This window comes from Galeopterus variegatus, unplaced genomic scaffold (assembly GCF_000696425.1).
Source record: "Galeopterus variegatus unplaced genomic scaffold, G_variegatus-3.0.2 Scaffold45, whole genome shotgun sequence".
Lineage (NCBI taxonomy): Eukaryota > Metazoa > Chordata > Mammalia > Dermoptera > Cynocephalidae > Galeopterus > Galeopterus variegatus.
Window position 1 is genome coordinate 427,654 of NW_007726156.1, and position 18,029 is coordinate 445,682.

The following is an 18,029-nucleotide window of genomic DNA, read 5'->3' on the forward strand; positions in this document are numbered from 1 at the left end:
CCCGGTGGCGCCCGCCTCCGGGGCGCCGCTGGGGAGCGTGGTGGCGCTCCCGCCGAGGGTTCGGATCCCACATACAGACCGGTTCCCGCTCACTGGCTGAGCGAGGTGCGGGCGCGACACCGAGGGTTGCGATCCCGTTGCTGGTCCCGGTCCTGTACGGGCACAACACTGAGGGTTGCGATCCGTTGCCAGACACGAAAAAAGACAAAAAAAGGGAAAAAAAAAAGAAACTAATCTTCAAGATTCTAGACCTGAAAGGATGATCGTGGTGTACAGAGATTTAATGACAACCTCAAAGCCTTCCTGACCATCAACACAAAGATCTCACACGTGAAAGACCCCATCGGTCTCTTCCAGGGTCCCTGAACCAGACTGCTGTGAGGGAAGGGAGGTTCTAAGAGTGCCCCAGGGCTCTTCCCCAAACTCTCAGTTAATCCCCAGCACCAGCAAAGACCACCCTACCTTCCTTGCAGGGAGGGAGATACCAGGTAACACCAGAGGACCTTGGGGAGTCTGAGTTGCTGCTCATTGGTTTCAGTGAGTATTTGCCACACCAACAAACACCCACTATTGTGGGTTACCCCCAACCAGACCCCAACAGTCTCCTTACCTTTCTCAGACCAAAAATCACTGGTAAGTTCTCCTCTGTTATCAGTCACAATCAGCTCTGTAAAATCCATGTCATCCCTGGCAAAGTCCCGCTGGATGCCACACCAGTACCAGCCTGTGTCCTCCTTGGTCAGGCAAGACACAGTGACAATGAGTTGGTTTCCTGTGTCCCATAGGGACACACGGTCGGTGCTGTTGGGGGTCAAGGCAATGATGTTGCAATAGTCCCGGAAATAGCCTCGGCACCAATATTTGGGGTGATCCTTATAGTGGGCATTGTAGTTGCAGGTGGCAGAAGCTGTGTCCAGCACAAAGCTTTCCTTGACCTTTTTGTCCATGACCATGGCATCTGTGAAAACACACACAAGCACATGCACACACAACACACACACACACCTATTATTCTTTCAAACATTTTGCAGATCCTTTCCTCCTGAAGAATCATTAATTAAAGATTCGGTGGCTGATTTTTGCCTGTTTTGGGTTGGCAACTGTTATGGGCTGAACTGTGTCTGCCTTCCAAATTCATATACTGAGGTCCTAGCCCTCAATACCTCAGAATGTGACTGTATTTGGACAAAAGGCCTCTTAAAAGGTAATTAGGTTAAAATGGGTCATTAGAGTGGACCTTAATCCAATATGGCTGGTGTTCTTATAAGAAAAGGAGATTAGGACACAGACACAGACAGAGGGTTGACAATGTGAGGACACAGTGAAAATGTGGCCATCTGCAACCCAAGGAGAGAGGACTCAGAATGAAACCAGACCTGCCAACACCTTGATCTTGTACTGCAAGCCTCTGTAACTGTGAGAAAATAAGTTTCCAATGGTTAAGCCACCCAGTGTGCAGCATTTGTTATGGCAGCCCTAGCAAACTGATGGAGCAACCCTGGAGAAGGCTTTTTCCCTGGCCTAAGGGTGGGTGAAATATAGAGGTCTCTCACCATAGCTTGGCAGGGAGCCTTGTAGGGCCTGAGGCTTACTGCTAGTAGATTTTCTGTCCCTAGCCCTCTACCCCACCTTGGTACTCTCAAAAAGAAAGTGAGAAGGTTTGGAGACTTCCGCTGGCTGCATAGGGCTGCAAACAGAGGGAGTCAGTTCTGTCTTTAGGGGATAAGAACTTCACGTTTCCTCCATACAAGACCAGCACAGGCACCTCTATCGTCTCAGGATATTGCATAATGAGGAAGTTGCACACACTGTGTCCAGCTTGACGATTGCTGGGAAAGTGTCTGACCAAGGAGAAGAACGGGGGCAGCAGAGTCCATCCCTCTCTTGGCCTTCCAAATGTGCCCTGGGAACATCCCAAATGCTGCCGCAAATGCGGCTCACAGTGGGTGGGACCATCTGATGAAGAGAGCTCACATCCTTGGTCTCACTTTGTTCTCTTAACAACCCCACAAGGAAGACCGACCACGTGAGCCTCAGTTTACAGGCACAGAAGCTACCCCACAGAGAGGTGCAGTAACTCTAGAGGTCACACAACTGAAGCGCGACAGAGCTGGGACAAGCCGTCTTCTGGGTCTTGTCTTTGGGGTTGGGCGTGGGTAGACAGGGGAAGTCGTGTCCTCATGTATCTGCACAAACACTTTTGAGGGGAGGAGAGGATGGGGAAGGGGAACTTGGGTAAACTAAAAGAGAAAATCTAGAGCCCTCACTTTAGCCAAGGGTTTCAAATTCCCCGCAAGCCCTCTTATGAGAGCTAAGAACAAGAACTAATATGGACAAGACTTATTTTCACCTCCTTTTATTTCCCCGTTCCACTCCTTAGGTGGTTTGAGCTAATAAACAGAGACTCCAGGCAAGAAAGGAGTAGGAGGGACTCTAGTGCAAGGTCTCTGGGAAGGGCACAGCTTGGAGGGCTGGAGATGTCCCTTCCCCACATCTTACCTGAAAAGACAGCCAAGGAGAGCAGAATGAGGAGCCTCATAACTGGATTAAAACGAACCTTTGACTGGAAGGACAGTTTATACCCAGGGACTTTAGGAATCTTGAATCTATTTAAAGGAAACAAGCCAGTGAAAAGGGGGGACAACCAGTTAATCCAAGCAGTGCTGCCATGTATGGATATCCACGTTGTGCACTGCATAAGGGTATCTCATCTGAGGGATGGCATTCATGGGCATAAATTTACTTATAGGGCAACTAAGAAAATTCCAGGCTTTCTGGCAGAGGAAAACAGCAGTGGAGATCCCCCTCCTGGATAAGTCCACTCTGGCACCCAAGGCCTTGTACATGCTGAGAAGAATGCATGCACACACACCGTCACTGGCGCACATTCGTGTGTGCAGCTGTGCCAGTGTCCCTCCAATGGTCCAGGTATCACCAGACGCCACTCCTCCTGTCCATCCACCACTCCTGGAGGCCCAGTTCCCATATAGCTGAGAGGAATCCCAGTAAGGAGATTCTTAACTAACCCAACTCCCAGGAGGACTGTGCAGTGTCATCTGGGGGGTGTGGTAAAGGAATAGAGCGTGCCAGCTATCAGCAGCATATGTGCCCATAATCCAGAACATGTGAGCCAGCAGAAGTGGGGACGTCAGGGTGTCAGCAGCCAGGGATACAGTCTCCTGACCTCTTGAAAGCCATCCTGGGCCAAGCTGGGACAAATCAAGGAGACCTGTCCCTGAAGCAGCAGCAGCTTCTCCTTATTCCTAATGGGACTCAGATGCTCTGACCACTGGTGTTTGTTTGTTTGTTTGTTTGTTTGTTTGTTTGTTTGTTTGTTTGTTTTTTGACCAGTAAGGGGATCGCAACCCTCGGCTTGGTGTTGTCAGCACCACGCTCAGCCAGTGAGCGCACCGGCCGTCCCTATACAGGATCCAAACCCACGGCCTCGGCGCTAACAGCACCGCACTCACCTGAGTGAGCCACAGGGCTGGCCCTGACCACTGGTTTTTAAAGTTCAAATTATTGAACTACTTCTTAGGTGAATTTAAGCTGGGTGCTACTTATCACAACCCAGAGCTAGCACTTCCCATCAAGGGCCAGACAAGGATGGTTGCCCAGGTTGAGCACTAATGTCCTCTCTTGAGGAAGAAGAGCTTTCCTCTAATTCACATGAAGTCAGCATATGGGCCAGTGGCAGGCCTGCATCATAGCAGGTGTTTTACCCACATGACTTTATTTACTCCTCATCAAAAACCTCTCTGAGTTTAACAAATAAATTACATGGGAAAAAGAAGAAGAAAGGAAAGGAGAACCTATAGATTAAAAGGGACTTATGCTACATATTGACTAATTACAATATGTGAAACTTATTTTGATTCTGATTGAAGCAAACAATTGAGAAAATTTGAGCAGTGACTAGATAATTGATACTATTAAGGAATAATTGTTACTTTTTTTAGATATGATAATCATATTGTCATGACCAGCCTGCAGGATGGCTCCTGGTGTTCATGCCCTCAGATAGTCCCTCCCAAACTAAATCAGAAATGGTCCATGTGATCAATAAATATGGCAGAAGTGGTGGCGTGTGACTCCAGAGGCTAGGTCATAAAAGGTGTGTAACTTCCACCCTAGTCCCCACACTGCTCCCTCTGGGGAGTCAGCCACCATGTTGTGACGACTCTCACGAAGGCTATGGAGGCCCATGTGGACCCACTTGCCACCATCAACTTGCCAGATGTGTGAGAGCCACCTTGGGAGTGGGTCCTCCAGTCACAATCAAGCCTTCAGATGACGGCAGACCCTCAGCAACCTCAGGAGAGACCAAGAGCATGAACCACCCAACCAAGATCTCCCCTGAATTCCTGACCTATAGAAACCAGAAGAGCTAATAAAGGGTTATTTTTTAAGCCTTTAAGTTTGGTTGTCATTTATTACACAGCAATGGAAAGTTAATACAGATATATTGTGGTTATATTGTTTAAAAGTAGTTCTTATCTCTGACAATATTGCATGCAAAACAAACACGCTCAGCATGGCTCAGAGATAGCATCACAAAAGCAGAAAAAGAGCCAGCCAAAAGAAAAATGTATTGGGCACAGATAGATATCAGCAAAATGCTCTGCATGAAAATGTAACGTTCTAAAGTAAATGAAAAGGCCAGAGTTACAGAGAGTGAACGGCGCCGTCTACCAGCATTCTGAGTATTACTTGGCGTTATTAGTTCCATTGCTCCCTCTTAAGAGTGGAATTAATTTTTACTCTATTTAGATGTATGAATTAGAAGGTAAATGGGTAATAAGAATAAACAAAATAATAATTTTTAAGACGTCTTTTAGAAATACAAACCAAAATGTTTACAGATGAAATAATTTGATGTCTAGAATTTTAAGATAATCAGGGTTGGGCCAGTGGGAGTGGGCATAAATGCAACAAGTTTGGCCAAAAGTTGATAATTATTGAAGTAGGATAACAAATTTATGAAGGCTCATTATTCCAGTTGTCCCACTTTTGTATGCTTGAAATTTTCCATCATAAAAAAGTAAAAAAACAAAACAAAATCAACTTCGACGTGGATATTATTATTCCCATCTTGCAAATGAAGAAAATTGAGACTCCAAAGTTTAAGTAACTTACCAAGTTCACACATTAGTATAGCCACTATGATCTGATGCTAAATCTGGTGGGGGGAAAACTAAAAAAATTCTTTCCATCACATTATGCTGCTTCCTCAGTAGTAAAATACTCTAAAATTGTAGAACATTTTAGTTTACAAAGAGATATTATGTACACTATGTCACCTGAGTGGCTGGGATAAGACGCAGTCCAAGTTTTCTTATTCCCATCATACTCAGCTATAGTATCTAAGGGCAGAGTTTCTCTAGAAAATGTGCATTTAGTTGTAAGAAACTGAATATGCATATAGACAATGGCCAGATCATATATTAACATAGAATTCTGACACCCAACTTTCAATAACCTGCTCAGGAAACTAAACACCAATCTACAAGAAACAGTGAGCACACCTGCTATAAGTCAAACTTACAGGAAGTCAGATTTTCTATCTCTAGTAACAATTCAGGAAGCCAAACAATAACCCCTGTAACAATCAGCCCCAAATTGCTAGGGCTTGAGTAATACCTGACAGCTTACCTTATTTTTGTCCCCACTTCTAATTAGGACCAAACAAAGAAAGCCAAATACACACCCTTAACCAATCACATACTGTGCCCTACTTGTAGGTAGCCCACCTACAGCTTCCCCATGCCAGCAGCCTCCAGTCAAGGCACACCTCTTTTTTCTCACTGTTAAAGACAATGAAGAGGCCACTGGGCTGAGATGGCTCCAGCACCTTGGGTTCCTAACTAAGCAAACTAAAGCCGAGCTAAATGTAAACAGTAAAACAAAACTTAAGCTTAACCAATCAGAAACTGCCAAACTAACCTGTAACTAAGAACTTTCCACTTTAAACAATCAAGTATATTTTCTTTGTCTTGTTTCCACAAACACCTTATGAAAGTTTCCCCTTGCACCTCCTCAGTGGAATGCTGAACCATTGGGGGTCTACAGCTGCTCAATTCATGAATCGTTGAATGTTCAAATAAACTTGTTAAAATTTTAATGTGCGTAAGTTTATCTTTGGTCACTACTATAAAGCTTTCCTACTCCTTTCCCCACCTTTGCATCTCTGCTGCAACGCAAGTGACTCCCTTGCTAAAGCAAGCTCAAAATAAATAGCCTTTGCTTGTTTTATTAGATTGGCCTTCACTTATTTCCACAGTTTACTTAATAAAAAAAAATAATAATAAGGTAAATAAACCTGGGTACTCAGCATCCACCTTTGTTCCATCTTATTCATTGACTGGAGGAGATACTAACCTTGGTTCTGTCTGGGTGGTCTTTTTACCTTATTCCTTTGGGAAAAAAGCCCACAGTTACCCTTTACAGTTTAGCCGAAAGGAATCTAGCCAAAAGATGGGGTCATGGGGAGATTCCTGTGACACTAATCTCTAAACCTGAAACCAGGGTGGATCTCGTTGTTAGGTCCCTGGAACTGAGAACTTGACTTTTAGAAAGGCCCCCACCTTTCAGCTTTGTTCCTCTAAGTTTCTATCTCCCTAAGTCTCTGTTCCCATGAGCAAGCTGTTCCCAGAATGGAACAACTGTAACTGCCTTCCTAGGCTTGGCCAGATGCCAACCTTAACCCTATAAAGAAGACACCCAACAGCCTCTTGGTGCTGACACCATTTTTTGGCTCAGTCCGACAGGTCCTCTTGCCTCTTGCTAATAAAATCTTTTTTTCCATCCTTTGCCCAGTTAGTGTCTCCTTCCTCAGCGACCTTACACTTGTTACTTCTAGCCAAGATCCTCACCAGTGATTCCTGGTTCATCTTTTTTGAGTATAGTCTAAGGGACATTCTCACTTTAAGGGCCTCTTCTGGGCTGGTGGAACACCTTATCTCAGGAGGTTCCCATTTGACAAAAATAAAATAAAACAAAAAACACAACTCCCTGCAAGACATCCATGAATTTGCTAAGCAGTAGCAATCAGAGGAAGAAAAAGGGGGGGGGGGGAGAGCAGGAGGGAAGAGAAAAAAAGTAAAACTGATTCTGAAACCCAGGAGCTACAGCTTGTCTAATCACACTGTAGTAGATAGAATTATGTTCCTGCAAAACTCATTGAAGCTTGAATTATGTCCCCCAAGTTTTATGTATTAGAAACTTAGCCCTCACTGTGACTGTTAAGAGGGTGGAAAATCCTATTATGGTAATTGAAAGGTGGAGACTTGAAGAAGTGATTGGATTGTAGGACCGTGCAGTAGTGAATGGATTAAAAATGGTGGTCAGGGGCATGGTTCTGAGGGCTTTAAAAGAAGAGGAGAGTCTTTCTCTCTCTCTGCTTTCTCTGCTTCCACCGTCTTGCAATGTGAGACCCTTTCATTGTCACTATGACCGGATGGACTTTGGACTTCCCAGCCTCAGAAACTGTAAGCAATAAATTTCGTTTTTCTTTATAAGTCACCCAGTTTCTGGCATTTTGTTATAAGCAACATAAATAGACTAATACAGAAAATTGGTACCAGAAGTGGGGTGTTGCTAATAATAGATACTTGAAAATGTGGAAGCAGCTTTGGAAGTGGGTGTTAGGCAAAGGTTGGAGGAGTTTGGAGGACTTAGAAGAAGACAAAAAGATGAGAAAATGTATGGAACATTCTAGAATTTAATAGTTGTATAATTGCGACCAGAATGTTTGGCAGAAGAAATTTCAATTTTCTGTATTAGTCTGTTTTGTGTTGCTATAACAGAATACCTGAGACTGCGTAATTTATAAATAATGGAGGTTTATTTGGCTTACGATTCTGGGACAGCTGCATCTGGCACAGGCCTCAGGCTGCTTCTACCCATGGCAAAAAGTGGCAGGCAGCTGGCGGGTACAAACAGATCACAGGGGAAGAGGAAGCAAGAGAGAGGGGGGAGATGCTAGGGTCTTTTAAGACACCAGCTCTTGTGGAAACTAATAGAGCAAGATCTCACTCAGGACCCCTACCCCAGGAAGAGCATTAATCCATTCATGAGGGATCTGCCTCCATGACCCAAATGGCTCCCAACACTGCCACATTGGGGGTCAGATTTCAACATGAGTTCTGGGAGGACAATACACCCAAACTCTGTCATTCCACCCCTGGCCTCCCAAAACTCGACACCAAATAAATGACCCAGGACTGACTGTTGTGTTGTCTTTTTAGTTGGTGGTTTTTGTTTGTCTTGGTACTATACTGTTTTGTCTTAAGTGGTCACTTTAAATTGAGTTTCAAAACAGGGCAGGGATTAAGTGCTGCTACAGCAACTAGGTTAGAGATTGTTTGTAAATAACGAGGAGACAGAGCTGAACCACACTTTCCCTCAACTCTCCAATGGGCAAAGTTTGTTCCTGGGCAAAACAGTGTGCCAGGGTCACCAGAAGCCCTAGAACAAACCCAGGGCTTCAGCCCGGAGGAGTATTTGAACTAAAAGCAAACACTAATTATCACGAAAAAGCCTTGAATTCTTGATTCTTCTTGGGCTGACAGGAGAAGAAACAAGGATCCTCTGCATAAATGAAGTATTAACAGGATAAATTTGATTATCAGGCTCTGGCCTAAGATTAAGCTTAAGATAAATTTTCAGGACTGGCTCAGAAATAATTCCATTTTCAGACCCACTTATTTTCTTTGCTTCATTGAACTCTCCATCTCACTGCTCTCATCAAGTCAATATATTGCCTTGAAAATGAGATTCCACAACCGCACATTTGGATAGACCAAACCAGAGATGCCACCTCAAATCTTGGGAGCCACACTCAATGCTCAGACAAAAGTGACTGGCACTCCACCCTGTTCAGTATCCTGATTAGAGAGCAGCAATGGTAGCTAAGGCAAAAACCCAGCAGTCCTCCAGTATAGAAACTAGTTTCCACCCATCTATCTGTTAATTGTACATAAGGTGAGCTTGAGAGTTTGGGCTTTGAATTTATGAGCCCCTCTTTGACTGACGGTTGGTGGCGAGAAGCTTGGGCTCTACCATAAGACAGGGCTGAGCTTAAATCCTGGCTCTAGTACTTGTTAACCATGTAACTATGGACAAGTTAGTTAACTTCTCTGTGCCCCAGTTTTTTCTTCTGTAAAATGGAAGTGATGCTAACGGTGGTTCTTTTTTTTTTTTTTTCCTTTTTGTCTTTTTTCATGACCGGCAACGGATCGCAACCCTCAGTGTCGCGCCCGTACCAGACCGGGACCGGCGATGGGATCGCAACCCTTGGTGTTGCTCCCGCGCCTCGCTCAGCCAGTGAGCGGCCGGTCTGTATGTGGGATCCGAACCCTCGGCGGGAGCGCCACCACGCTTCCCAAGCAGCGCACTGTAGCAGTGCGCCACCGGGCCGGCCCGCTAATGGTGGTTCTACCTCACTGAGTGTCAGGACCAAAAGAGATAATGGGTGCAAAGTGCTTAGTGCATAGAAAGTGCTCAACACATAATAGCTGTCCATTACCTTTTTTTGCCCTACACTCACTACTTTTAGAATGAAACACCTGGGGAAATGATTAGGATGCTCTTTAATAAAAGATGAATGGCTCAGAAAGTTGATGACAAATGCTCTGATCAGCCCAGGAATAAGGAGCAGGGTGTTCTAGGGCAAGGGTAGCAAGCAGGCTGAGTGCCAACAGCAGCCAGCTGGGTCTTCAAGCCCCAAGTGACCCCAGCAAAGAAGTACACAACAGTTAGCTGTCATCTTTATTCACTCAAATACATCCACAGGAGAATTCAGCAGTTTAAGTCCCTTAAACTCAGTTCACTCCTTTTATTACTACCATCTCCCAGACATCTCCTAAGAGCAGGTCCACTGCTCAGTTCCACAATGGAGTGGAAATGTCCCCATCACATACATGTCCAGACCAATTACTAGGGCCTTTTGTCAGTAAGTCAATGAGGCATGCTTCAGTGTCTGTAACTGTTCCTTCTGTTTGGTGGGGAGGAACACAGGCCATGGTATCAAGAATACATTGTCCTCAAGTCAGGCCCCCAGAGAACTGAATTAAAGAAGGACAAGAGAAGACAAATGAAGTGGGGAGAGAGGTATGATGCTGCCCACCCCGGCGGAAGGCCAGGTGGATAAGCGCTCAAGTGCTTTTGATGCTGAATCTGAAGCTCAATGAGACGGAAAGTCATCTTTCACAGATAACTATTCAAACTGCTCAATGCTTGGGTCCAAGGTATCAGAGGGCTGGCAGATCACACAGGTTTTGATGATTAAGACGTAGGTTTCCTTGAACTTCTTTATTTTATAAGCATAGATGATAGGGTTCATCATGGAGTTAGCATGGGAAAGCAGGATGCCCAAATTCAGCACAAGTTGTGGTACCTTGCCATTAAAGTAGGTAATACAGTTGATGACAGACAGAGGCAGCCAGGACAAAGCAAACAAGAAGAGAACCAGAAACAGGGACTTGGCTGTCTTGAACTCCCGTCCATAAAATGCACCTGTCTTTTTGGAGCCAGAAAAGTTCTGACTAAGTTTGTTCCGGATGACATAGAAGATGTCCAGATAGATGGCACACATGACGACCAGGGGGATGAGAATCCAGGTGAAGAAGCTGAAGTAGACCATGAAGTCCATTCTTATGACTGAATGGAATTGGCATGAAAGGTAGGTGACATTACTGTGGTACCCTGAGGTCAGTTGCATGTTCCAGCCAAACATGGGAGCCAATCCCACCAGGAATGACACAAGCCAGCAAAGGCCCAGGGCCAGCCATATTCTTCTTTGAGTGGCGACCCTCCTGTATCTGTTTGAATGGAAAAGAACTAGTGAGTTCACAGCAGGAACTGCTAAAGGTGGGGAGAGATGGAGCAGTGAAGCAGAGAGAGAGGGAGAGATGAAGCATGCACTCTCTCAATTCCTCAATCTTCTATTAAGAGAGGAGAGCACTGATATTCTATGGTGACTCCAGCTAAACTCTACTAGATATAAAGACTAGATGAGCAGACAGTGATTAGAGAAAAATCCAGCAAACTTCTCTGGTGACTTTTCTAAAAAAGAACAATCTAGAGTGGATGAGGAATATGTTGCCCAAACTCAGGTGCTTGCATGCCCCACTCAGGACTCCATTTCCAGCCTAAGAATTCTTTACTTCCTGGGAGGCAAGATTTATCTGGGTCTCCTGGGATTGCCTACCTGTTGAGCAACGGTCTTCTTGAAGCCTGTTTGCCTGCTCCGCTCTGTGTTGTTTCGTTTAGCTGTTGTACAGATTCACGTAAATTATCCCACGCCTCTCCCACACCTCCCCTCTGCCTGTGCCTGCCCACGCTTCTCTATTTGTATGGGTATCTATGCTTGGTGTTTGAGTTAAATGAATCAATGGATTTGCCAAGATTGTGTTGAAGTGCTTCAGCGACCTTAACAGACTCATCCAGTGAGTCACCATTTCTCCTGAAACCATCCTTCCTGACAAAAATCTACACATACTGCAAAAAAACTGATATCGTTAAGTACCGACTGTGCACTCAGTAGACTTTATCTCAATTAAATCTCACAAAAAACTGGAAATATTTTCATAAACATATCCATTTTATTGACAGCAATGGTGAAAATAATAGTAGTAATAGCTACTATTTACTGAGCATTGACTGTGTGCCAGGCATTTTTCTAAGAGCTTTACATGTGTTAACTCATTTGAACTTATGAAGAAGGTGCAATTATTATCTCCATTTTATAGGCAAAAAAAAAAAATGAAACACAGAAGAATGAATTAATTTATACAAGCTAGAAGTGGTGAAGCTAAAATAAAAATGAGGTAAGTCTGAGTTCGGAGCGTCTTAACCACTGTGATACAGATGAGGAAACCGAAGCAGAGAAAGTTCAATAACTTGCCCAAGATCAGATCTCTAGATCTGGGATTTGAACCCAGACTTATTTACATCTAAGTTTGTTTGTAGCTCCCTCACCACTCTCTTTCTCCAAGAGAAGAGAGGAGAAACATGAGACCGGTGCGATTTAGGACACCTGGGGAATTGGATTTCTGCATTTGGAAGTCTGTTCTCTTATACGGTCACACGAAAGGGTGGTTCTACTTTGCCCAATGGAGAACTTTTTGGGGAAAATGTTCCCACATGAAGAAGATTGAGAAGAACCATATATATATATATGTTCTAAGAATCCCTTTCTACACATTGGGGTGGGCACAGAATAGGAAGCAAAGTTAAAATAACAACCTATATTTGTAAAGCAATGGAATCATCAGTTTATCTCCTCTCATTCTCATCTGCCTCTTTCTCATAAAATAAAGAAATCTTATCTAGTAGGTTTCTGTCATTTCTGAACCTCAAGAGCATTTTTTACTAATTAAAGATGCGTCAAGCTTTCATCACCTTGAGCTACCCGGGGGGACGGAGCATACAGCCACGGTCAGTAGAGAAGAGACGCTCCTCTGTTTTTAGCTCCTGAATCTCAGCTGATCATTGCTAAACCCCTCACAGACCATAGGGTGAAAAGACATTTACTACCCTCTTTCAACATTAAGGGCCAATCTGGATTCCTTTTCACCAAATCTGGGATCTGAACTTTGTAGCCCCATTTCTCCGGCTATCACGGACCCACCCCGCCCTTCTTCAAGCAGGTACCTGACAGTGAGCTTGACCCACAGGTATCGGTCCACAGCAATGGCCAGCAACGACAAGATGGAGGCATGAGTGAAGATCAGCATCAGGCAGGTCATGAGAAGGCAGGTGGAGAATTGGATTGTGATGCCCAGGCTGATGACAACAGCCAAAGGCATAACCAGTGCCCCAACAGCAATGTCAGCCAGGGCTAGGGAGACAATGAAGTAGAAGGTGGTAGTCTGCAGGCTGGGGTTCAGCTTGACCACCCAGATGACCAGCACATTGCCCACTATGGCACAAAGCCCGATGAGAATCTCCACGGTAATGTAGCTGACGTTGGCCAATGACAGGGCAGTGCTGTTGACGAGCATCTTGCTTTCCCAGAGGATCCTCCCAGGTGACAGGTGAGCCAGAAGGATTTTATGGGCCAATGAGCCTAGCTCTTGCCAGACTTCTTCCCAGAGGTCCGAGTGGAGCAGCAGTTTAAAACTCACAACTCTGCCATTCCTTCTCTTCTCTGGAGGGGTGATCTCTTGGAGACCCTTCTCTTTACAAAGGACCTGTCACAGGGTGGTCATTTCCAGACCCTCCCCCAGGAGGACAGCTCTGTGTGGGTTGAATCTGGAAGTGCTGCTGCTCTTAGTTCCCCAGACAGACAGACTCAAGGCCTCCGCTTTCCCCCGCCCCAAAGCACTTTTTGAGCTCCATCAAGATAAGCAACCCTCTTCAGGGGTGTTTCAGGAAGTGAGATGGGCCAAGAGGAAGTACAGAGCCAGGAAATCAGAGCAAAAAGATGGAAGGAGCAGAGGAGGCAGGTGTGAGTGGCATGGAGATGGCTCAAGGTGAGATTAGGTGAATGCATTCATTCAGGGACCAGATGAGAGTATACGGTTGGGCGGAAGAGGAGATGGGAGCACTGACTATGTAATATTCATGTTTCTGCTGGCTTAAGTAGAAAGATCCCATGTTAAGAAGGCAAACAGGACAAGCAGAGGAACAAGAAGAAACTTTGGTGGCAGCCCTGAGCTTTAGCCAGATGTATTTCTCCTTAGTGTGTAACAGCAAGCACTGAGAATGTGGCTGCACGGGTTGAATGTGTGAGCATAGTGGTGCCCAGCCCTTGCATCAAAGATCCTCTGCCAAAGGGACAATGGGACAAGCAAAGGTTCCCTGCTCAGAGGAGCAAAATGCAGCACCTCCCGTACGCATCACGTCTGCTGAGCCTCTGCCTCTCTCAGCCCACACCCCAGCCAAGTCCCACATGTCCTCACCCTAGCAAACCCTGTGTCAAACCTATTTGAGGAACAGCAGGACAATAGGTCACCAGTCATGAAGAAAAGAGGGAAAAGGCAATGTGTGCATATAACCTTATCCTGGCAACCCCACTCCCCAAGCTCCTGCCCCACCCCAGAGGAGCAAGTGTCAGTCTGAGATCAGACCCCGTTCCCTGAAGCTGCTCACTTGGTCACCAACTTCTGGGAAGCAGACACTTGAATGCAATTGTCATGGGATGGGGGAAAGTACCTGGCTCAGGTGCTTAGCAGCACTACCCAAAGGGATTATTTTAACCAAGCATGTTAGGGAGACAGAAAGCCCACACAATGGATTGAAGGGTTTATCATTTGTACTTTAAGCACCACTATATATACACCCAAAAATAAAATTCAGGGGAAACAACAGTGCTGTTCTGGCACTTACCAACAAACACTTCCCCACAGGGCCTTTAGCAGTTCTGCCTCCGCATGTCCCTTCCCTGCCCCTCCCCACAGCCCTGCCTCCTGCTGAATCCCCAACTGATCCAAGTCTGATCGAGTTCCACGTTCCTCCTTTCTCTCTGAGCAAACCCCTGGACACTGAGCGGCAATTCTCTCCGACCATGTTCGCATTGTTCCAGCATTTTCCAGCGTTAGCTATGCACACGTCCCTGCACTGCTGGAACATGAAAAGTTTTGTCAGCCTCCGAAGTGGCCTCTTATAAATGTCTCTCCTGCAACCACTTTATCTCTGCTTCGGAGGAGGAAGTTACGAAGAGCAATTTCTAGGTGGCCACATGCTACTGAAAATAAGCCTTTCTCACTGGAAAGCAATCTTTGAATCTCGGTTAATCACTGTAAAAACTTCTCCCCTCACCTCCTGGCCCCCCAGCCACCCAGTAGCACTAAATAACTATGTGAGAGAAAGACCCTCCTGTGCAGGGATGAGTCATATTGCCTGGATGTTGGGGTGATTGTACAGCAAAGGGGCAGCTTCTTGGAGGGTCGGGCACCCCCGAGTGTCCCTTGATGGATGAGGATGGACGAGGCCGAGGATGGACAAAGTGGGCCTGGTGGCAGAGTGGGAGCGCAAGTGTGTATTCTGTGTTTGAGGAGAATTAGTCAGACGGTGGGCAGTGCCTACATTCAGAAAGAAAAGGATAGTGGCCCACGTGTCGTGATGGGCCCGAAGCTGGGAGGAGGGGGGAGGTAGTGGAGGCCAGGAAAAGTGCAGTGAATTCAGCCTCGGGGACAGGTTGACACCTGTATCTGCAAACGTGGCTAGAAAGTGTTTTCAGATTCTTTCCCCTTTCTTCTCTTTTAGTACATAGGCGAGTCCTTTTGGAACCAGCCTCTCAGCTGGGTTAGAGAAACCAAGGAAAGGGGTTTATGACCACACACAGCACCGTGTAGGCAAGATAACCCAGGGGAAAATAACCCACTGGAGAGAGGAGAGGCAGGGGACACACTTGGGGCCACCAACCTAGCCATTCTTCCTACCTGGGAATTTTACTTCCAGAATTCTCTACACATACCTTGGGGGTTCTTTTCTGTGAACAAGGAATCCCTTCCTTCTCTTCTTCTTTTTTTTTTTTAATTGAATCATAATTGATTACACATATTTTGGGGATTCAATGTTGACATGTGTGGATCAAATCAATATTCCTAGTATGTATATTGTTACAAATCATACTTATTCTTTATGCCCCTTCTCCAATCTCTCCCTATCCCCATCTTCCTCCCCTCTCCCATCACTGATAACCTTAGATTTCTTCTCTCCTTCTGAAAGAGTAATGGTTACTCCGTTGATTGGTTGCCTAGATGATCTGTCTAATGCTGAGAGGTGTGTTCAGGTCCCCCAATATTATCATAGAGCTGCTGCTGCTTCTGTCACTCTGGAATGGGCTTTGTGGAGGAGACATCCTCTTCTTTTCTTTGGACTCTGCTGTTGACTCTCCTTGTGTCCATGCACTCCAGTGGCTGGCAGACTATCTGCATGGTGGTTGTGATGTCTAGCCACTTTGGCAGCAGCCATGGTTACTGTGGTGGCTATGGTGGGCCACCAACATGGAGGTGATGTTTTTGGCATGCTCCTTGGTGCTGGTGGTGTGCCTGGTTGTGAGCAGGTGTCCACTCCCCAGGTCCATGCCCCAGGACCCTGGGTAGGGTCCAGAGGCACTGGCAGTGTGCCTGGATATGGGAGTGGGGTCTGGTCCCTGGCTCTAAGCCCTGGGCCCCTGGGCAGTCCCCGAGGTGCTGGCAGTGTGCCTGGTTGTGGGTGGGGGTCCAGTCCATGACTCCATGCCCCAGGCCCCCATGCAGGTCCCCGAGGTGCTGACAGTGTGCCTGGACTTCTCATTTTGTGAATAGACAGGGTCCATCACTTCCAGGGTGGGGGGTGATCTGAGAGCTTAGGGGAAAGACTTTCAAAACCACTTAACATTTTGGCCTAGGACTGGGCCCCGAGTGTCCTTTTCACTCTAGATTGAAAACCAAAGAGCAACCTGAGAAAGAGGACAGAGAGGCTGAGATGGAAGGTCACCTGGTTTACTCATTCTGCCACCTGCACCCGCAGCCACTCTTGGTTAACTTGCCTCTTTGAAAGGGACCTTAGCCAGAGAATGGCCACCTTTGGGGTAACTAGGACCAAGCCGAAAATCTAGTTAGCCATTAACTTCGAAACTGACAATCATCAATTCCTTGAGGTTAGCAGAGAAACTGAGAAACTGACCATATGGCTGAAACTGCCAGAAGATGAAATCATGCCCCAAAAGTATCTTTCTCAAAAGTTTACTTCTGTTTGTCTCCCATTACACCCTCTTATACTGATACATCTTAGATGTTGGCACCTACAATTAAGGATTGAAAATAAGTTTTCTTGTGTTTCTTACCTTCCTAATCAACAGCAAACAGCAGAAATCCATAAGAAAGGCACAGCACCCTGCCGATTATTAACTCACCTTCTTGCTTAAAGGAAAATTGCATCCACATTAGTTAGAGGTACAAGTTAGGTATTTTTATGTTTTGGTGATGCTTGACCGAGGTTATTGTCTTTGAGCTCTCCCTAAGAGATAAGGACCCCAATCCTGAAATAACATCAAGGTCTTGAAGCTGGCCAGTCCACCAACTGCAGACGCCAAAGCACCCAATCCATCATGGGACCCTGACATCTGACAGACTCTCTACTAATGCTGTGACCAGCCTCCCCTTTTCCTGCAGGACAAAACCCTTACCTCACCTTCCCATCCCTTCCCCTTTATAAGCCCCAAAACAAGCATCAGAAGGCAGGATGACTTTAGCCTGGTCATCCCCCAGATGCCAGTTATCTGAGTAAACTTTCCAATCCTTGCACCGACTTTTGGACTTTCAAGTCATTTGTTTAATGCAAGAAAGCAAGCCCAGCCTGGCTGCTGGTAACATCATCACATCATTGCTCATGAAGAAGATGCCTCACCTCCTGACCATGCCCTGAGGCAATCAGAGTAATCATGCTGAAACCCAACCCCCAATATGACCCCCTTCCTGCTTAAAAACCATGTCATCTTCTCATCCCCTCAGGATCAAGTCCAGACTCCCTGGAGTGGCTAACATTCAGAGGCCCTCCACGATGGGGTTCAGGGGCTCTGCAATCTGCCATCACCTGGTTCTTCCACAGAAGTCACGAGCTTCACCAAAAGAAACAATTAACAGAGTTAAAAGCCAACCAACAGAGTGGGAGAAAATATTTGCAAAATACACATCTGAGAAAGGATTAATATCCAGAATATACAAGGAACTCAAACAACTTTACAAGAAAAAAACAAGCAACCCAATTAAAAAATGGGCAAAAGAGCTAAGTAGGCAATTCTCTAAGGAAGATATACAAATGGCCAACAGTCATATGAAAAAATGCTCAACATCACTCAGCATCTGGGAAATGCAAATCAAAACTACACTGAGATACCATCTCACCCCAATTAGGATGGCTAAAATCCAAAAGACTCTGAATGATAAATGCTGGCGTGGTTGTGGAGAAAAAGGAACTCTCGTACATTGCTGGTGGGACTGCAAAATGCTGCAGGCTCTATGGAAAATGGTATGGTGGTTCCTCAAACAATTGCAGGTAGATCTGCCATATGACCCAGCTATCCCACTGCTGGGAAT

At 45.8% G+C, this 18,029-nt stretch overlaps 1 protein-coding gene across 2 annotated transcripts in view; it reads right to left on the minus strand.

The window, feature by feature from the left end:
- Positions 1–13,210, minus strand: part of ADORA3 (adenosine A3 receptor) — a 17,956-nt gene extending 4,746 nt beyond the window's left edge. The window contains exons 1-3 of one of the 2 annotated variants that reach the window (XM_008571973.1): positions 12,655–13,210; positions 2,500–2,606; positions 611–958 (exon numbers count right to left, since the gene is read on the minus strand). In XM_008571973.1, the coding sequence (XP_008570195.1) occupies positions 611–958; positions 2,500–2,606; positions 12,655–13,004 (805 nt within the window). In that variant the 5' untranslated portion in view covers positions 13,005–13,210. Of the gene's footprint in view, positions 1–610; positions 959–2,499; positions 2,607–9,755; positions 10,821–12,654 lie in introns of those variants that run through there. The other variant, XM_008571966.1, reaches the window with a different exon arrangement.
- Positions 13,211–18,029: the final 4,819 nt, after the last annotated feature.